This window comes from Stenella coeruleoalba (assembly GCF_951394435.1).
Source record: "Stenella coeruleoalba genome assembly, chromosome: 1".
NCBI lineage: Eukaryota > Metazoa > Chordata > Mammalia > Artiodactyla > Delphinidae > Stenella > Stenella coeruleoalba.
Window position 1 is genome coordinate 183,950,044 of NC_137169.1, and position 16,615 is coordinate 183,966,658.

The 16,615-nt window shown below is 35.1% G+C and overlaps 1 protein-coding gene across 4 annotated transcripts in view; it reads right to left on the reverse strand.

Annotated features, from left to right (window-relative positions):
• Positions 1-604: 604 nt before the first annotated feature.
• The window catches only part of SUCO (SUN domain containing ossification factor), a 76,530-nt gene continuing 60,519 nt past the window's right edge, over positions 605-16,615 (reverse strand). For all 4 annotated transcript variants that reach the window (XM_079922139.1, XM_079922138.1, XM_079922136.1 and 1 more), the window contains 5 exons: positions 14,055-14,159; positions 12,342-12,496; positions 11,650-11,741; positions 4,141-4,196; positions 605-3,033 (listed from right to left, as the gene is read on the reverse strand). In XM_079922139.1, coding sequence (XP_079778265.1) covers positions 2,590-3,033; positions 4,141-4,196; positions 11,650-11,741; positions 12,342-12,496; positions 14,055-14,159 — 852 coding nt within the window. In that variant the 3' untranslated portion in view covers positions 605-2,589. The remainder of the gene's footprint in view (positions 3,034-4,140; positions 4,197-11,649; positions 11,742-12,341; positions 12,497-14,054; positions 14,160-16,615) is intronic.

Below are 16,615 nucleotides of genomic sequence, written 5' to 3' on the forward strand. Positions count from 1 at the left end.
TAAGTAACTTTGTTCTATGAAATAGAGAGTTAAAACATATTTCTAAATAGACATGTTGCTTATTATACTGTGATCTTAAATTTGTTCAACCAGGTTAACAAATATAAGTTTATATCTACTTCATATTCGTGCCGACAAGTTTATATATTCACACTGGGGACACATCAAAAACTGGCAAATCAGTAAGTGGCAAAATAAGCACAGTAACTGGAGATACAGAGTTGAAAATGGTTGCTGCTGGGGAGCAAGGAACCCTTGATGGGGGAAAGGCTGGGGTGTGAGGGACGTGTAGTGGCAGAGAATAGAGAACAGCTGTCTTTCTGTGCAAACCTTACCTTATAAAACTATTTCATTCCTCAAATTATATAACTCTATTTTTAAAAATCCAATTATAAGAACTTTACTTTGTGTTCTTGCTCTTACAGATCCCTTCGTTTCTTCTTATTTCTTGCTGTTTTAATGCTTTACTTAATATAAGAAGAAATAAAATAAAGTTGACTACCAAGGAACATTGAAAGCCTATTACATATATACACACACACACACACACACACACACACACACACACATACACACACACACGTATAGCTTTGCTTCTCGCCAGTCACAAATCTATTATTGGCAAGAATTTTCATGTTTTCCCCTCATGTAAGTATAATCTCAGAGAGGAAAAATAAACCCCAAATTGTAAAATGTTATGCCATGTTTATATATGGAAAAAATTAACAATTAGTAGTCTTAAAGATGGCACCTAATAAGAGAAAAGCACATAAACGTAGTCTACTAAATATTCAAAACTCTCATTTCAGTGTTTGAAATGGTGAAATTCTGACTGTATAGGGAACAAAATGTTTCTGTCAAAGTTCAATCAGTTTGTAGTTGGCTGAAATGTGACTAATTATTTAACAGGATGCTGCTGTATTTAACTTTAAAAGTGGCAAAAACAAATCTGTTCAGAGTAACAAGTTTGTAAAAGTTCTCCTTCAAAGAACAGAAGAGCCAGTAATTAATAAAGACAAGTGTTCAGATTTATTTGGAAATTCACAGTTTCTAATGGCACTACAGCTCCGTAGTTACATATTGAAAGTCTTCTTTCCACAACCCTGGATGCTGCACACAGATGGTGTAACTTCCCGCTCTACCTCTGCTCTCATCTGGACCTCTTTTCAATGGGTTTCTATACAATCAGGCCCTCTTGCTCTGAATGGCTAATTGTACAGATTGGAAAAAATTTTAAATCATCTAAAACATACTGTTAACCTAAAGCAGCAACTTAAACAAAAGAGGCTTTAAATAAGTCACATTACAACCAATACCCCCAGAAAGGTATTAGACAAGTTTAAAAACAGTTATTACTAAAAGTGCTCAATAACTTAAATCTTGCAACACAAAACGGTCAATTCTCTCCCTTTCAAAAAGAAACTTTCCACTTTCACTCATTACTGTACAAACACATACTTAAGAAATCATTTGATTCAAATACAGTCACTGCCAATTATTTTTAAAGAAAAAAGACAAAGACAAACCCATTGACATCACACATGTATATCTCTGCACATTTGTAGCCAGTACAAAGCAAACATCAAGGAATAATAATCCCTTTAGACTTGACCAATTAGACAAGGCTTGACAAACTCACTAGCTGGTTCTGTGCATATATACATAGGCAGTGATTATGAGACCTGGACTCATTTGACAAACCTTTGACTTTTCCATTTGTAAGAGAAAACAGTGATCTGAAAGTTGGGAGGATTAGTGCTTATTGTGAATGTTGAAAATGTAATGTAGCTAAAGAAAACCCTTAAAAGTGGCTAAATGTGTTTAAAAGGTGAGTTTATAAAACAATTATTTGCAAGTACTAGTTAGTTTCAAGAAAAGATCCTGTCGTTTTTTTCTTCCCCTTCTCATTGAATTAGTAACCAAAGAAAACTAGTGTGAATAAGTTAAATGAAAATAACATCAAAAGCATCACCACTTACCTAAAAGAACAGATGTAAAAATTCCATCAAGTGTCTGTTTCAAGTGAGTTTGCTAAACAGAGGTCTAGTTGGCCAAGTCTTTAGGATCTTTACACTGTCTTTACTGATCTTTACTGAACTCCAGGCGCAGATCACATTAAAGCCTTGTAGTGTTTGCAGCTTCAAAAAACTAACAAAGTTATAAAAGAAATCAAATGACAGGAAAAGTTCTCCCTCCTCTTCCAGTGGCATTATAAATAGACAAAAGGCACATAAATATGGGAAGGTGCAAGAAGTAGGAACAAAGCTAAAGGAAGAGGTTTAGGCTTTCATTCCTATCCCACCCAAGGAACTGGGCTTCCGAATTACTTTTGTCCCAGTAATTAATCTGTGAAAAAAATCTTTATAAAATGTCTACCATTGTCCTTGTAGGAAGTGATCAGCCTTGTAAAACTGCAGCTCACTAACCAAGATTGACACAATCCCACCTACTTTTTAAAAAGGCAGGAATCATAATTTCTGAATACTTTTCCCAGTAATATTTTCTCCCTCCCCCAAACCCTTCAAATACCACAGACTGTTCTTCAAAGAACAACAACAAAAGTCTCCAGTATGAAAAGTTCGATTAATTTTAAATATGTCCCGAGACTGCTGTAACACCAAGTGTTCCCACGGTGATCTCTTTGTTTCCTTTGATTATGTCATGCAGGCTTGGCAATGATCCTGACTTAGTCTGTATGAGAGTTTTTATCAATTTTCCTTGGTCTTGGACTTTAGACCGCCTTCGTTTCAAAGCCCTCTTCTCAGTTTTTGTCTTTTGGGACTGTCCATTGCACAGACTTGTGCAAGCTGAAATGCCACAAAAATAAGACTCTTCTGACTGTGATGAAGTTTCTGAGCTTCCTTCAGACGGAGGACCCTTATAAGAAGAGTGATAAACTTCTCCCATATTAGAAAAATCTCTCTGGTTCGTAAAAGGCTTTCTTCCTTTTATGTCGCCATTGGCTATAGGGTGCAATGGATGTGCTGGCTTTATGGTCTCAATTTTTTCAGTTTTGTACTTGCAGCGTTTCTTCTATAACACAAGGAAAAGAAAGGGTAGGAATTAGACCTCCAATAGTTACCTAACCAAATTCAGAGAGCTGAGGTACTGGAGTAAAGTGCCCTCTCCTGGTGGAAAGTAAAAGAGTATTATAAATAGCAAGACATACTGTTATGTTCTTTACAGATACCATAATTACCTTTTCATTTTGTAAATACTACTCAGTCAAACTCTTATCTGCCACCTCTGAATATAGATTAGGGGGCGATAACTAAAATCTGAATGCCTATTATGTGCCAGACATCATTCTAGTTGCTTTCATGTGTATCTTACTTGCTAACCCTGAAAGGTGAGTATCAATATTTTGTCCCTGGTTACCAAATGAAAACACCAAGGTTCACAGGTTTAATTCCCTCCCCAAGTTACAAGGTAGTATGTGGTGAAGTTAGGATTGAATCCTAGGCTATTTCAATCCTAACTTCGCCACATACTACCTTGTAACTTGGGCCAAGTTACAAGATAGTTAAGTTCTAATGGCCAAGTCCTTTCACCTGGAGACAATTACCTCTAATCAAAATGAGGACAACTTACTTTAAGAGGCAAAATGGAAAAAGCACACACTTTGTAACCAAAAAAGCCTAAGTACAGTCTGATTTTTGCCACCTATTTAATGAGTCATTTAAAGAAGATACAAACTCTGAGTTTCAGTGTTCTCACTTAAAAAATGGGAGAGTATCGTCTTCAGGTTGATGTGAGGATTACAGGAATAGCACACACACTGAGTCATTCTTTATTATCAGTGCATGTCAGACAATCAGCCAGGGGTCAGCAAGTTTTTTCTGTAAAAGCCAGATAGTAAATATTTTAGGCTTTTCAGGTCACATACCCTCTCTTTGCATATTCTTTTTTATTTTACAACTCTTTAAAAATGGCTTCAGGCCCCTATAAAACAGGCCACAGGCCATATATAGCCTATGGGTCATAGTTTGCTGACCCCTGTAAACATTTACATCATTATCATGATTGAAAATAAACAGTAAGTTTAAGGACCACTTAAAGGTTATATTAAAACTTTCAACCTATTTCTTCATCTACACCCACATAACACACCAATATACTTAAAAGGAAACAAAACATTACCTTTTTTTCTGGAGAGAACTTGAGGGGTTCTACAATGTACAGATCATTTGGGTCTACTATAAGAAAAAAAGCAGACATAAAATGTAGATTATACTATGATTAAATACTATAAATATTATCCCTTTATGATTATTAACAGAACCAATGAATTTATATATATATATATATCATATATTTATACACTTGAAATTAGTAAGCCAAAAGCAATAAGTTAGGAGAGGGCACCATTCTTATTTTGGGCTTCACTGATCATCATCAAATAACTTAAGTTTTTAACTTACTGTGTTGGCTATCAGCTATCAGCCAACACAGTAAGGATCCTTGTTTGGGCCAGCTCTACCCTCTTATATGTAATGAGAAAAATCACATTCCAGGTAAGCTAATACCAAACCTATAGATCATCTGAATATTTTTCCAGAAGACTATACTGTGTTGCAAATATGGGTTAACTGTGCAACAAGCAGTTATGACTGTATGAAAGCCAGTTAAAGGAACATACAAAAAGAGATCTAAGAAGTTTTTTCTAATTGTTTATTACTATGATTTACTGCGATCAAAACTATGATTTATTGTGATCAAAACTATGAACTCCAAAATCTTAAAATAGCTTGAATATGCAGTATCAGCGATCAAGCAATAATGAATGAACACTCTGGCATGGTGAGTAAATTAGAAATACTGGCCTTAGGTTGCTGAAATTTCATTACTTTAAGCACATTCACGACAGCTCTATGCCACCCCCATCCTGACAAGATAAATACGCATATAAAAGAGGCACTCTGAGACTTCAGTCCTATTCAACCCACTAAAAGTAGATGATTTATAGTCTGATGTAGGCAGAAGTTTATAAGTAGCAAACTCATTATAAAAGTTCATGTACCAGAAATCTACTAATAACATGATTCAATGAATTATAATTTTTTACATTGTCTTAGAAATTTGTTGAGAAAGTCATCAAATATATAAAAGTATCCAAAGATTCCTTTAAATAGTCATTTCTATCAGATTACTAATCTCATTCAAATTGCTTTTTTAAAAAACATGACGTGTACTTCTAGGAATGGTTGTTAATGGTTTTCAGATCAACCTCAAGCAATTAAATGAATTTTAAAAAAAAATCACTAACAGCACTGAAGGGCTGTCCAGACTAAGTAAGTAATTCCAGGCCACAATTGAAGGAAAAAGTAGGAACCCAGACAGTCAAGTGGAACACAGAAGTCATTTCTGTCCTGAGAGCTTGCTGCCACTGCCCAGCATCACATATTACTAGCCTGGGAAAGGTCAAAATTCAAAGCACTATTTTAACTGAATGCATATTGCTTTCACACGTCGTGAAGTTGAAAAATTAAGTGAAACCATCATAAGTTGGGGACCACCTGTACATTATACTCCCCTTTCAACAAAAAATTATAAGGCATTTAAAACGGGGCAAACACAGTTTGAAAAGACTAAACGTGCATTAGAACCAGAGTTAGATATGGAAGGAATGCTTAAATTATTAGACCAGGAATTTTTAAAAACCATGATTAATCTAAGGATTTAAGTGGAAAAAAGTAGACAACATCCAAGAACAGATAGATAATGTAAGCAGAAACATTCTAAAAAGGAATTAAAAAGAAATGCTAGAGATCAAACACAGTAACAGAAATGAAGAATGCCTCTGATGGGTTCATTAGTAGACTGAACACAGCTGAGCAAAGAATAACTGAGGCTGAGGATATGATAATAGAAATTTCCAAAACTAAAAAGTGAAGAGAAAAACGAATTTTAAAAAATGAACAGAATACCCAAAAACCGCGGGACAACTACAAAAGGTGTAACATATGAGTAATGAGAATACAGAAAGACAAGAGTAGGAGAATGGAACAGAAGGAATATTGTAAGTAATAATGACAGAATTTCCCCAAATTAATGTCTGACAGTAACCACAGATCCAGGAAACTCAGAATACCAAGAAAGACAAATGCCAAAATTACTACACCCAGGCATTTCATATACAAATTTCAAAAATATCAAAGATGCAAGCTAAAATTGACGAATTGTTGCCAATAGACCTGCTTTTGCAAGAAATGTTAAAAGTAGTTCTTCAGAAAGGAAAATAATACAGGTCAGAAACTCCGATCTGCATAAAAAAAGGAAGAGTATCAGAGAACGAGTAAGTGAAGGTAAGATAAAAACTTTTCTTAATCCATAACATAACAACTTGTTCAAAACAATAATAGCAACAATGTATTTGGGTATGCTTATGTAACTATACATGCTTATATAGAAGTAAAAAGAATGACAAATTATATAAGGGATTAAAGGGAGGAATTAGGAATATTTTGTTATTATAAAATATTCATACTACCTGCAAAGTAGTATAGTGTGATTTGAAAGGGGACTTGTGGGACTTCCCTGGTGGCGCAGTGGTTAAGAATCCACCTGCCAATGCAGGGGACATGGGTTCGAACCCTGGTCTGGAAAGATCCCACCTGCCATGGAGCAACTGAGCCCAAGCGCCATATCTACTGAGCCTGCGTGCTGCAACTACTGAGCCCGCGTGCTGCAACTACTGAAGCCCGCGTGCCTAGAGCCGGTGCTCTGCAACAAGAGAAGCCACCGCAATGAGAAGCCCGCGCACTGCAATGAAGAGCAGCCCCCGCTTGCTGCAACTAGACAAAGCCTGTGCACAGCCACAAAAGATCCCACGTGCCACAACTAAGACCCAATGCAGCCATAAATAAATAAATATTTTTTTTAAAAAGACTCCATGTAAAATAGGTTGTCAAGAGTGAAATAGATATCTACATGAAATAAGATATCTGCAACATTTAACCAACTAACAATTAGAATCCAAATCTTAAAAATAACTATAAACCAGTATGAAAGAGAGAAACAACCCAGTAAAAGAACAGGCAAAAACCTTTAATGCCCAGGAAAGTCAAATGAATAAACGGCATAAGTAAAAATGCTCAGCCCCACTAGTAATCAGGTAATGCAAATTACAATTGCAATGAGGTTAAACACTTTAAAATTTGACAATTCTAAGTGCGTGCTGGTAAAAACATAGAATAATGGGAATTCTCATGGTACTGGTGGAAGGATAAACTGATATGACCACTTTGGAAAAGTTTGCCATTATCTTATAACTTGTAGATAAGCATACCCTACAATCCAGCAATTTTACATCTAGGTAATATTCTTAGAGAAACTCATGCAACTATGTGCTGGTATACAAACAAAGGGAATGTTTACAGCAGCATTATCTGTAATAGCCCCAAACTGTAAACAACACAGTACAATGGATAACTACATTGTGATTTAGTCAGTTACTGAAATACTATACAATATTGAAAATGAAGTATAATCATGTATATGAACCTCACAAATAGAATGCTGAAAGAAAGGCAAAAAAGTATATATGGTATGATTCCATTTATCAAAAGCTCAAAACCAGGTAAAAATCAAATTATATTGTTGAGGAATCCAAACATTGATGGTAAAACTATTAAGAAAATGAAGAATATGACTATTTCAAAAGTCAAGGTAGCTATCTCTACAGGAGCAATGCCAAAAGTGCTGGCCTTGTTCTATTTCTTGATCTGGGTGTTAGTTACACAGGTGTTCACTTTATAATTACTTTGCATGTTGTACATTTCAGTTTTGTGCACTTTTTTGTATTTCACTTATAATAAAAATGTCTTACAAAAATCAAAACAATTTTGGTCCACCTGGCTGGTCAACAAAAGTGAGAGACGTAAATCAAAGTATAAACTACAAAACACTGATGAAAGAAATTAAAGAAGGTACAAAAAAATGGAAAGACATCTCACATTCATGACTGGAGAACTTCATATTGTCAAGATGTCCATACTACCAAAACGATCTATAGATTAAGCATAATCCCTATCAAAATCCTAATAGCATTCTTTTGCTGAAATGCATCCTAAAATTCATATCAAATCCCAAGTGATCTTAAATAGGCAAAACAATTTTTAAAAAATAAAAACAGAGGACTCACACTGCCTGATTTCAAAACACATCACAAAGTTACAGTAATCAAAACAGTGTGGTACTGGTATAAAGAGACATACAGACCAATGGAATAAAAAAAAAAGAGCCCAGGAATAAATCCTCTCACAAATGGTAAAATAATCTTCAACGAGGGTGGCAAGACCACTCAATGGGGAATGAACGGTCTCTTCAACAAATAGTGCTGGGAAAACTGGATATCTATATGCAAAAGAATGAAGTTGAACCCTTATCTTACATCATATACAAAAATTAACTGAAAATGGATTAAGAACCTAAACATAAAACCTAAAACTATAAAATTCCTAGAAGAAAACACAGAAGGAAAACTTCATGACATTGGCCTTGGTAATGATTTCTTGGATGTGACATTTAAAGTATAAGCAACAAAAGCAAAAATAGACAAATGGGACTATATCAAACTTAAAAAAATTTTGTCCATCAAAGGACACAATCAACAGAGTGAAAACGCAACCTACAAAATGGGAGAATATAGCTGCAAATCATATATCTGATAAGGGATTGATATCCAGAATATATAGAACTCTTACAATTAAACAAAAAATAACCTGATTTAAAAATGAGCAAAGGACTTGAATAGACATTTCTTCATAGATGATTTATAAATGGCCAACAAGCACATGAAAAGATGCTCAACATCACTAATCATCAGAGAAACACAAATCAACAGCAAAATGAGATATCACCTCACATACATTAGGATGGCTACTATCAAAATAGAAAACAAGTACTGGTGAGGATGTGGAGAAATCTGGAACCATTGTGCACTGTTGGTGGAACTGTAAAATGGTGCAACCACTATGACAAACACTGTAAAGTTTCTTCAAAAAATAGAACTACCATATGATCCAGCAATCCCATTTGAGTACATAGTTGACCCTTGAACAACGTGGATTTGAACTGCATGAGTCAACTTAAACGTGGATTTTTTTCAACAGTAAATACTACAGTACTACACAATATGTGGTTGGCTGAATCTGCGGATCCAGAACCTTAGATACGGAGGAACCATGGATATGGAGGGTCAACTATAAATTATACATGGATTTTCAACTGCGCAGAGACTCAGTGCCCCTAACTCCAGCACTGTTCAAGGGTCAACTATATATCCAGAAGAACTGAAAGCAAGGTCTTAAAGATTTATTTGCACACTCATGTTCACAGCAGTATTATTTCACAATAGCCAAGAGGTAGAAGCAACCCAAATGCCCATCAACAGATGAATAAACAAAACGTGATTATATCTGTACAACAGAATATTATTCAGTCTTAAAAAAGAAGAAAATCCTGTCACATGCTACAACATGGATGAAACTTGAGGACACTAAGCTAAATGAAATAAGCCAGTCAGAGAAAGACAACTCATATAAGAGGAATCATATTATTTATCAAAATATTCAAATTCACAGAAACAGAAAAAACAACGAAGGTTACCAGGGGCTGGGAGGAGAGGAAAAAAGGGATTGGTTTAATGGATATAGAGTTTCAGATTTACAAAATGGAAAAGTTCTGGAGATCTGTTTCACATCATTGTGAATATACTTAACATTACTGAACTATACACTTAAAAAGTAAATTTTTAAGAGCAAATTAAATTTCAAGATGGTAAATTTTACATGTCTTTTACTACAGTAAGAAAACAAAATAAGACATGGACCCTTCTCACTGAGCTTAGAATTAAAAATAAGGCCAGTACAGGATGGCTAAAATCAAAGTAGACTATAATAAATGCCTTAAGAAGAGATTTAATTCAAACAGGAGAAGAAATAAATGAATTAACAAACAGTGGAATCAGAATTAAAGCCACCTTCCTGCCTACTGTACTCAACTTTTTTAACTGTAAAGATGAACCAAGATGACACAGTTGTTTAAAACAGAAGTAATTCTATTCTCAGGTACAAAAGGCTATTCTATCTGGCTTTGAAGAGTGACATAGAGAAAAGAAATAGTAAAATAGGATTTCAACTAATTTGAAATGAGACTAGAAATGCTGAGAAGGAAAAACATCTCAACATATTTCCTAATCACATGAACACAGCTCAAATAAGTAATGCACATACACCCACCACAACGGCTAAAAGACCAACAATACTAAATGTTAATAGGGATATGGAACAAATGGAACTCTCAAAAAGAGCTGATGGGAGGGCAAATTCATACCACACTCTGCAAAACTGTGTGGCAGTATTTACTAAGGTGGCATATACACAATCTTATGATCCAGCAATCCCATTTCTAGGTATATATCCAACAGATGTGTGTTCATGTGTTCGCCAAAAGATATGTAATAGCCTCAAACTGAAATAATCCAATGTAAATGAATAATGTTATGTTTGTATAATGGGATACTATACAGGAATAAGAGTAAACAAACTACAACTATACTCAATGACATGGTGAATCTCACAATATCAAAATATGTAGTGGCTATACTGAGAGGGGATGGGCAGTGTAGAGCACAAGGAAGTTTCTGGGGTGCTAGATAATGTTCTGCTTCTTAATCGGGGTGTTGGTCACACAGGTATGTTCAGTTTGTGAAAATCCACCAAGCTTCACATACAGTAAGTACACTTTCCTGTACAAGTTACACTTCATTTAAAAAACTCAGTTATAAAAAGACACATCAGCCAAAAGAAGAAAAAGAGAAAGAAAAAGGCAGGAACTAGGATGAAATTTACTAGTCGTAAGTAAACACACATGTAATGGATTAAGTCTGTAAAGTTTTGTGATAACAGTAAACCAGAGAATCTCAGGAATGATTGCTTAAATGATTGAATCAATTGAAACATGCTGCTCAGTTACTAAATCCTAAAGAAAGAGAATCCAATGATTAAGAAAGCACTAGTTGAAATATATCATTAATTTGGTTATTTTAATATTGCTATAAAGATAAGTCTCTCAATAAGCACTAATTACAGTACTAATTATAAAAAGTACTAATACAGGAGAATAACCACTCAGTACACACCCATTCATTTAAATTTAAGTATTCATTAAGTGTTAGACAATGGAATACTATTATAGACCCTGGGCTATGAAAAAGAGAAAGACCTGATTTATTTTTCGGAAAGTGCCTCACAGACCTAAACTAGAGACAAAAGGGGTCCTACCTGTACAGGAAGAGAAGGCAGATAAGCACAGGATACTATGGGAGCACATTCAGGTTTTCCATATCTGCTGAACTTTCTCAAACACCCCTTTCTAAAAAGAAATACTTCTAAACAGGAGCATGTGCAAATAAGGCTACCAATGGCTAATTTCACTAAGCCCCCCACCCCACCCTCTGGGCTTTTAGGAACAAAGATAGATTTAAAGTGTGGAAATGGTAAAGTGGCTTTGACACCGCACAAACAAAGGCTACTTATACCCACTGTTCTGTTGCAGATGGTCTCGAACACAACATTGACATGCTTCTGCTAGAAGGAGGCTAGATTCACATTTCTATACACATAGTACATATCCACAAAAATCTACCTTCTTTCCCAGTTAATTGTAGAGACTTGGATCTGATAAGTGGGAATGAAGTTCTCCTTTTCAAACTCATATCATCATAGGAAGAGAAACACCTAACATTAAGAAAAAACAACATTGGGCACAATGAGTAAAATACATGTAATTTACTCTGTAGTTGGGGCTAGACAGACGCTAGAGAACTGTACATACCACATAGGACTAACCTCTAAAGTAACACTCCAGTTATTGATAACACATGTAAAAAAAATTTAAGGATCATTCTCTAAAAGGTGTTGTATTAGAATACCTATTCTCCTCCTCCCCCTTTAAATTCCACATTGAAGCATCTTTCACAACCGTTTCAAGGGTTTTTATACACTTACTATCAGTGTTTTCTCTATTAGAGTCTATAGAACCTTCCAGGCATGCATAGGACCATCTCACTAGTTCCAATGATGTTTTTAACATTTTGGTTTCAAGATAATCATACGGGGAAAGAAATTATCTCAGTATCCTTTATTTGCTCAAATTTCTCAAAGGTATAAGAGGAACTGGACTTCCCTGGCGGTCCTGTGGTTAAGACACCGTGCTTCCAATACAAGGGGCACGGGTTCGATCCCTGGTCGGGGAAGTAAGATCCCACATGCTGCGCAGAGTGGCCAAAAAATAAAAAATAAAAATAAGAGGAAAACTGAAATATAATGCTGCCTTACCTTTTAGGGCTTGGATACTGGTTACTTTTAGGAAGTTTTGAAATATAATCTCCATCAAATTGAGAAGTGTTTCGACAACGCTGCATACAAAGCATCAGTCCCAAGATAACACAGAGAACCAAAGATATGACAAGATAGCTTTGTCGATCTGAAACCTGAGATGAGAAGAGGGCTTAATAATAATAATAATTTGAAAACCATATTAGAAAAAAATACAATGGGATCTAAAGTTCAAAGGACAAATCATTTTAAACATTTTTTTTCAGAGTGCTTCAAAACTGTAAATGCAGGGCATGCTCTTTGAAAATGTACTACAAAGGCAATGTTTTACTTTTTCTTCTCCCCCCTCCATTCTTTAAAAATTTTCAAACCTATGGAAAAGTTTTTAAAATAGTATAATACAATTAATATAATATAATATGACTTTCACCAATCATTAACATGTTCTTCAATCATTATTTGCCACATATGTTCCATTTTTTCATTTGTACTATCTTCTCCTTGGTAAGAAAAAAAAAAAAATCATGCTCTTACCTATCTTTCCCACCTTACAAAACTAAACCACTAATTGCCCAGTGATTTAAGCCTGGGGATCACCCTTAATTCCTCATGTCCCACATCCAATCTTTCAGCAAGGCATGTCTTTCTACCTCTAAAATGTATCCTGAATTCAGCAACTTCACAATGTTCTCCACTTCTAAAATCCTAGTCCAAGCCAACATCACCTCACCCAGGCTACTGCAATTGCCTCTTTAATTGGTTTCCTCCCCACTTCCACTCTTGCTGGTCTCTAAGAGGCAATTCTCTATAGAGCAACAAACAGGGAGTTTCTCAAAGTGTTTTCAATGAGATGATCCATGTTACTTCTTTACTGAATACTTTCAATGACTTGCAGTGATTAGAATAAAATTCAAACTCTATATTGCCTACAAAGGCCTACATGACCAGGTCTCTGCCAATTTCCTAAACTCATTTCTTACCCTTACTTCTCTCATTCACTCTGCTCCAGCCACACCGGCTTTCTTTCTGACCCCAAACACATTACACTGTTTCTAGTCACAGGCCTTTGCCCTACTTCTGCTACTAACAAGTTTGTTCTGACCCCAGGCTCTGTGTGGATGCTAACTCCTCTTGAGCACTCAGTTCTAATGCCACCTCCTCAGGCGAGCCTTCCAACATCACCGTAGCTAAAGCAGCAACACTTAAAGCACCACCAGTCCACACACACAAGTTTCACTCTCTACCCCACTGTCCGTCATATATATTTACTGTATGTATTCCCTCTCTCCCCCAGGTGAGAGGGCCCTGTGAGGCTAGTGACTCTTCACTGCTGTATGCCTCAACCTAGAACTGGACAGCTCATGCTTCACACATACCGGTAGCTCAATAAATACTGCTTAAATCAATGAAAAATTTGTTTCATTAAGCAATTAATAAGCCTATTTGAACTGAAAATGAAGTACATATTGCAACTACCAATGGTTTACAAAAGGCTTGACAGAATTGCTTTATAACTGTAATTTAGACCTAAACTATGAAAGCCGTGTTTTCCAAAAGTTTATGATAATTAATATATTTCCAAAACTTTAAAATGCCATATTCTGGTGTTCTGAAAAAGTTCTTTATAAATGACAATCTTCTTCGATTAAAGTTCTTAGATACGAAGCCTGCCTTTATGACACCATTTCCTACAATACCATCAATAACAATTACCTCATGTTTTAATTCTGCTACTGTTGTTGACAAATTTGAAACAAGCTGTGTCATGTTGGTCAGTTGTGCCTGTAGCAACTGGATGGCTTCAGTTTGCCGCTGATCCTATAATAAAGGAGGAAATAAATATTATTTTCCTTTGTGTTTCATGTGTACTTTAACTGCATTATAAATTCAAGTAAAAAATCTGGAAAAACTGTTAAATTCCTCAGGGCGGGGGACATATTAATAGGAAGCTCTTAATGAATGAATACTGTAAACTTGGACCAGAAATTAAAAAAAAAAACATAAACCACTTCAAGAATCTAAGACTATTCAACCTTCCTCCCCTGCCCTGAGCCAAAAAAAACAAAAGCCAAAAACCAAAAAACCTTTCACCATTCACTGCTACCATGTAGAATATTGTCTAACAGACGCTAATAAACTGCTTTTCAAGTTAATATGGGCTCCATATGTATAAACCAGTATATAACCAGCTATACGCAGAATAGTCACTTTGTCAAGCATGCTTTTTTTTTTTTTTTAAACCAAAGCAGTCAATACAAAGACATGTTGAAAAATTTTTGAAGAATGTTTCTGGATATCAAGCAGGCTCATACCAAGAAGGTTTTAAAAGTTCTATTTCACAGCATATTAGGATGGAACTTAGGATGTCACATAGTCAAAAAACTACAACAGATCCTCTAGTCAACCAGTGAAAAGAAATTCATCAAAAACACCCATCTTTCCAGCTCTGAATTTTAGAAACTTTTATAATCAACAGACATGTCTTTATTTAAAATATCGCATGCATATTTTAGAGACTTATGCAACATACTCATGGTCATGAACCTACGTTAGGTAGACTGTACTGAAAATTTCAACTAACTAGTGAATTTAGGAAGAATGAAAAGAGGGCAGAAAGAAGTCAAGGAAATCTAACACTCTAATTTAGGACCCTCTATGAAATAGCTACATAACCATTTATTATTCTAAACCTAAGTTTTTCAAACTTAGATTTAAGTAATCTTTAAGTCTCCACTGTGTATATGGGGTTGAGTAGGCGGATGTATAAAACTGTAACAAGAAGTTTCACTTACTTCCCTCACTGTGATCCACTGTGGTACTTTCTATCCTACTTCATATTTTTAAAATGCTGAATGTGATTCATTAAACTGTTTCTTTTGACTCACTTTTGACAAACACTGAGAAATTCTAGACAGTTTTAAAAGATAAGTTATTACAGTTATTAAATTGGTTAACACTTCTAATCAAGATTTACTTTCAATAGTGTTAATGATACACAAGATTATTTAAAAGTACTTAAGTCTTTAATAAAGCATAGATGTTAAATATAAAGAGAAAATACAGAGGGAAAATGTTAATGAAGAACTAAATAAATACTGTGTTCATGGGTCAGAGGGCTTAATACTATTAACATGTGAATTCTCCAAATTGATCTCTAAGTTCAACACAAACCCCATCAAGATCCAAACAGGTTTTTGTTTGTTTGTTTGTTTTTGGTAGCAACTGACAAGCTGATTCTAAAATCTGTATTAGTCAAATCCAGATTAGCCAAAACAATTTTGGACAAGTGCAAAGTTGAAGGATTCACTCTACCTGATTTCAAGAGTTCCTATAAAGCTACAGTAATCACAACAGTGCAGTATAAGCAAAAAGACAGATACAGATGAACAAAACAGAAGAGAATTCCAGAAACAAATCCACATGTATATGGTGAATTGATTTTCATCAAAAGCGCAAAGGAAATCCAGTGGAGAAAAGATAGTCCTTTCCACAAATGATGCTGGAAGAAAGGAATATTCATGTTTCTCAATCCCCTCCCTCACAAAAAAGGAACTTTGATCCATACTCTGTGACACGTAAAAATTAAAATGGATCATAAACCAAATGTAAAACTAAAACTATGCAAATTCTAAAAGAAAACAGAGGAAAACAATCTTTGTGACTTTGGGTTAGGCAAAGAGAAAACAGGTAAATTGGGCTTCAACAAATTAAATTCAGCTCTTCAAAAGATATGTTTAAGAGAATGACAAAACAAGTAATGGACTGGGAGAAAATACTTGCAAAGCCTGTCTCTGATAAAGGACTCATACTAAGAATATGTAAACAACTTTCAAACCTCAATTTCAGAAAGAAAAAAAAAGAGGGGTGGGGAAAAACTGTGTGTAGAACCACAATTATAACATGTCACAAACTGGGAGTAAGATGCAACTAAACTCTGCAACCTGAGGCCTCCTCACCTCACCTCACCTTCCCTTAGTCCCAAATAACCTTTTAGAAAAGTTAAATATAAAATTTCTTCATGATGGTAACACACTATAAAAACTTATTAATGAATATCACATTTAATGCTGCAATACTGAACTCAATCCCTTAAAATCAACAAGACAGGGGAATGGCCACTATCAGTCCTATTGCATCACTGTACAGCTCTAGGCAAGAGATAAGAGGAAAAAGGAAGGAAAAAAAAGGTATAAGGATTAAAAAGAAATAGAGCTGTTTATTTGCAACCAATAAAACTGTCTACACAGAAAACCACAAATGATTTTAGAGTTTAA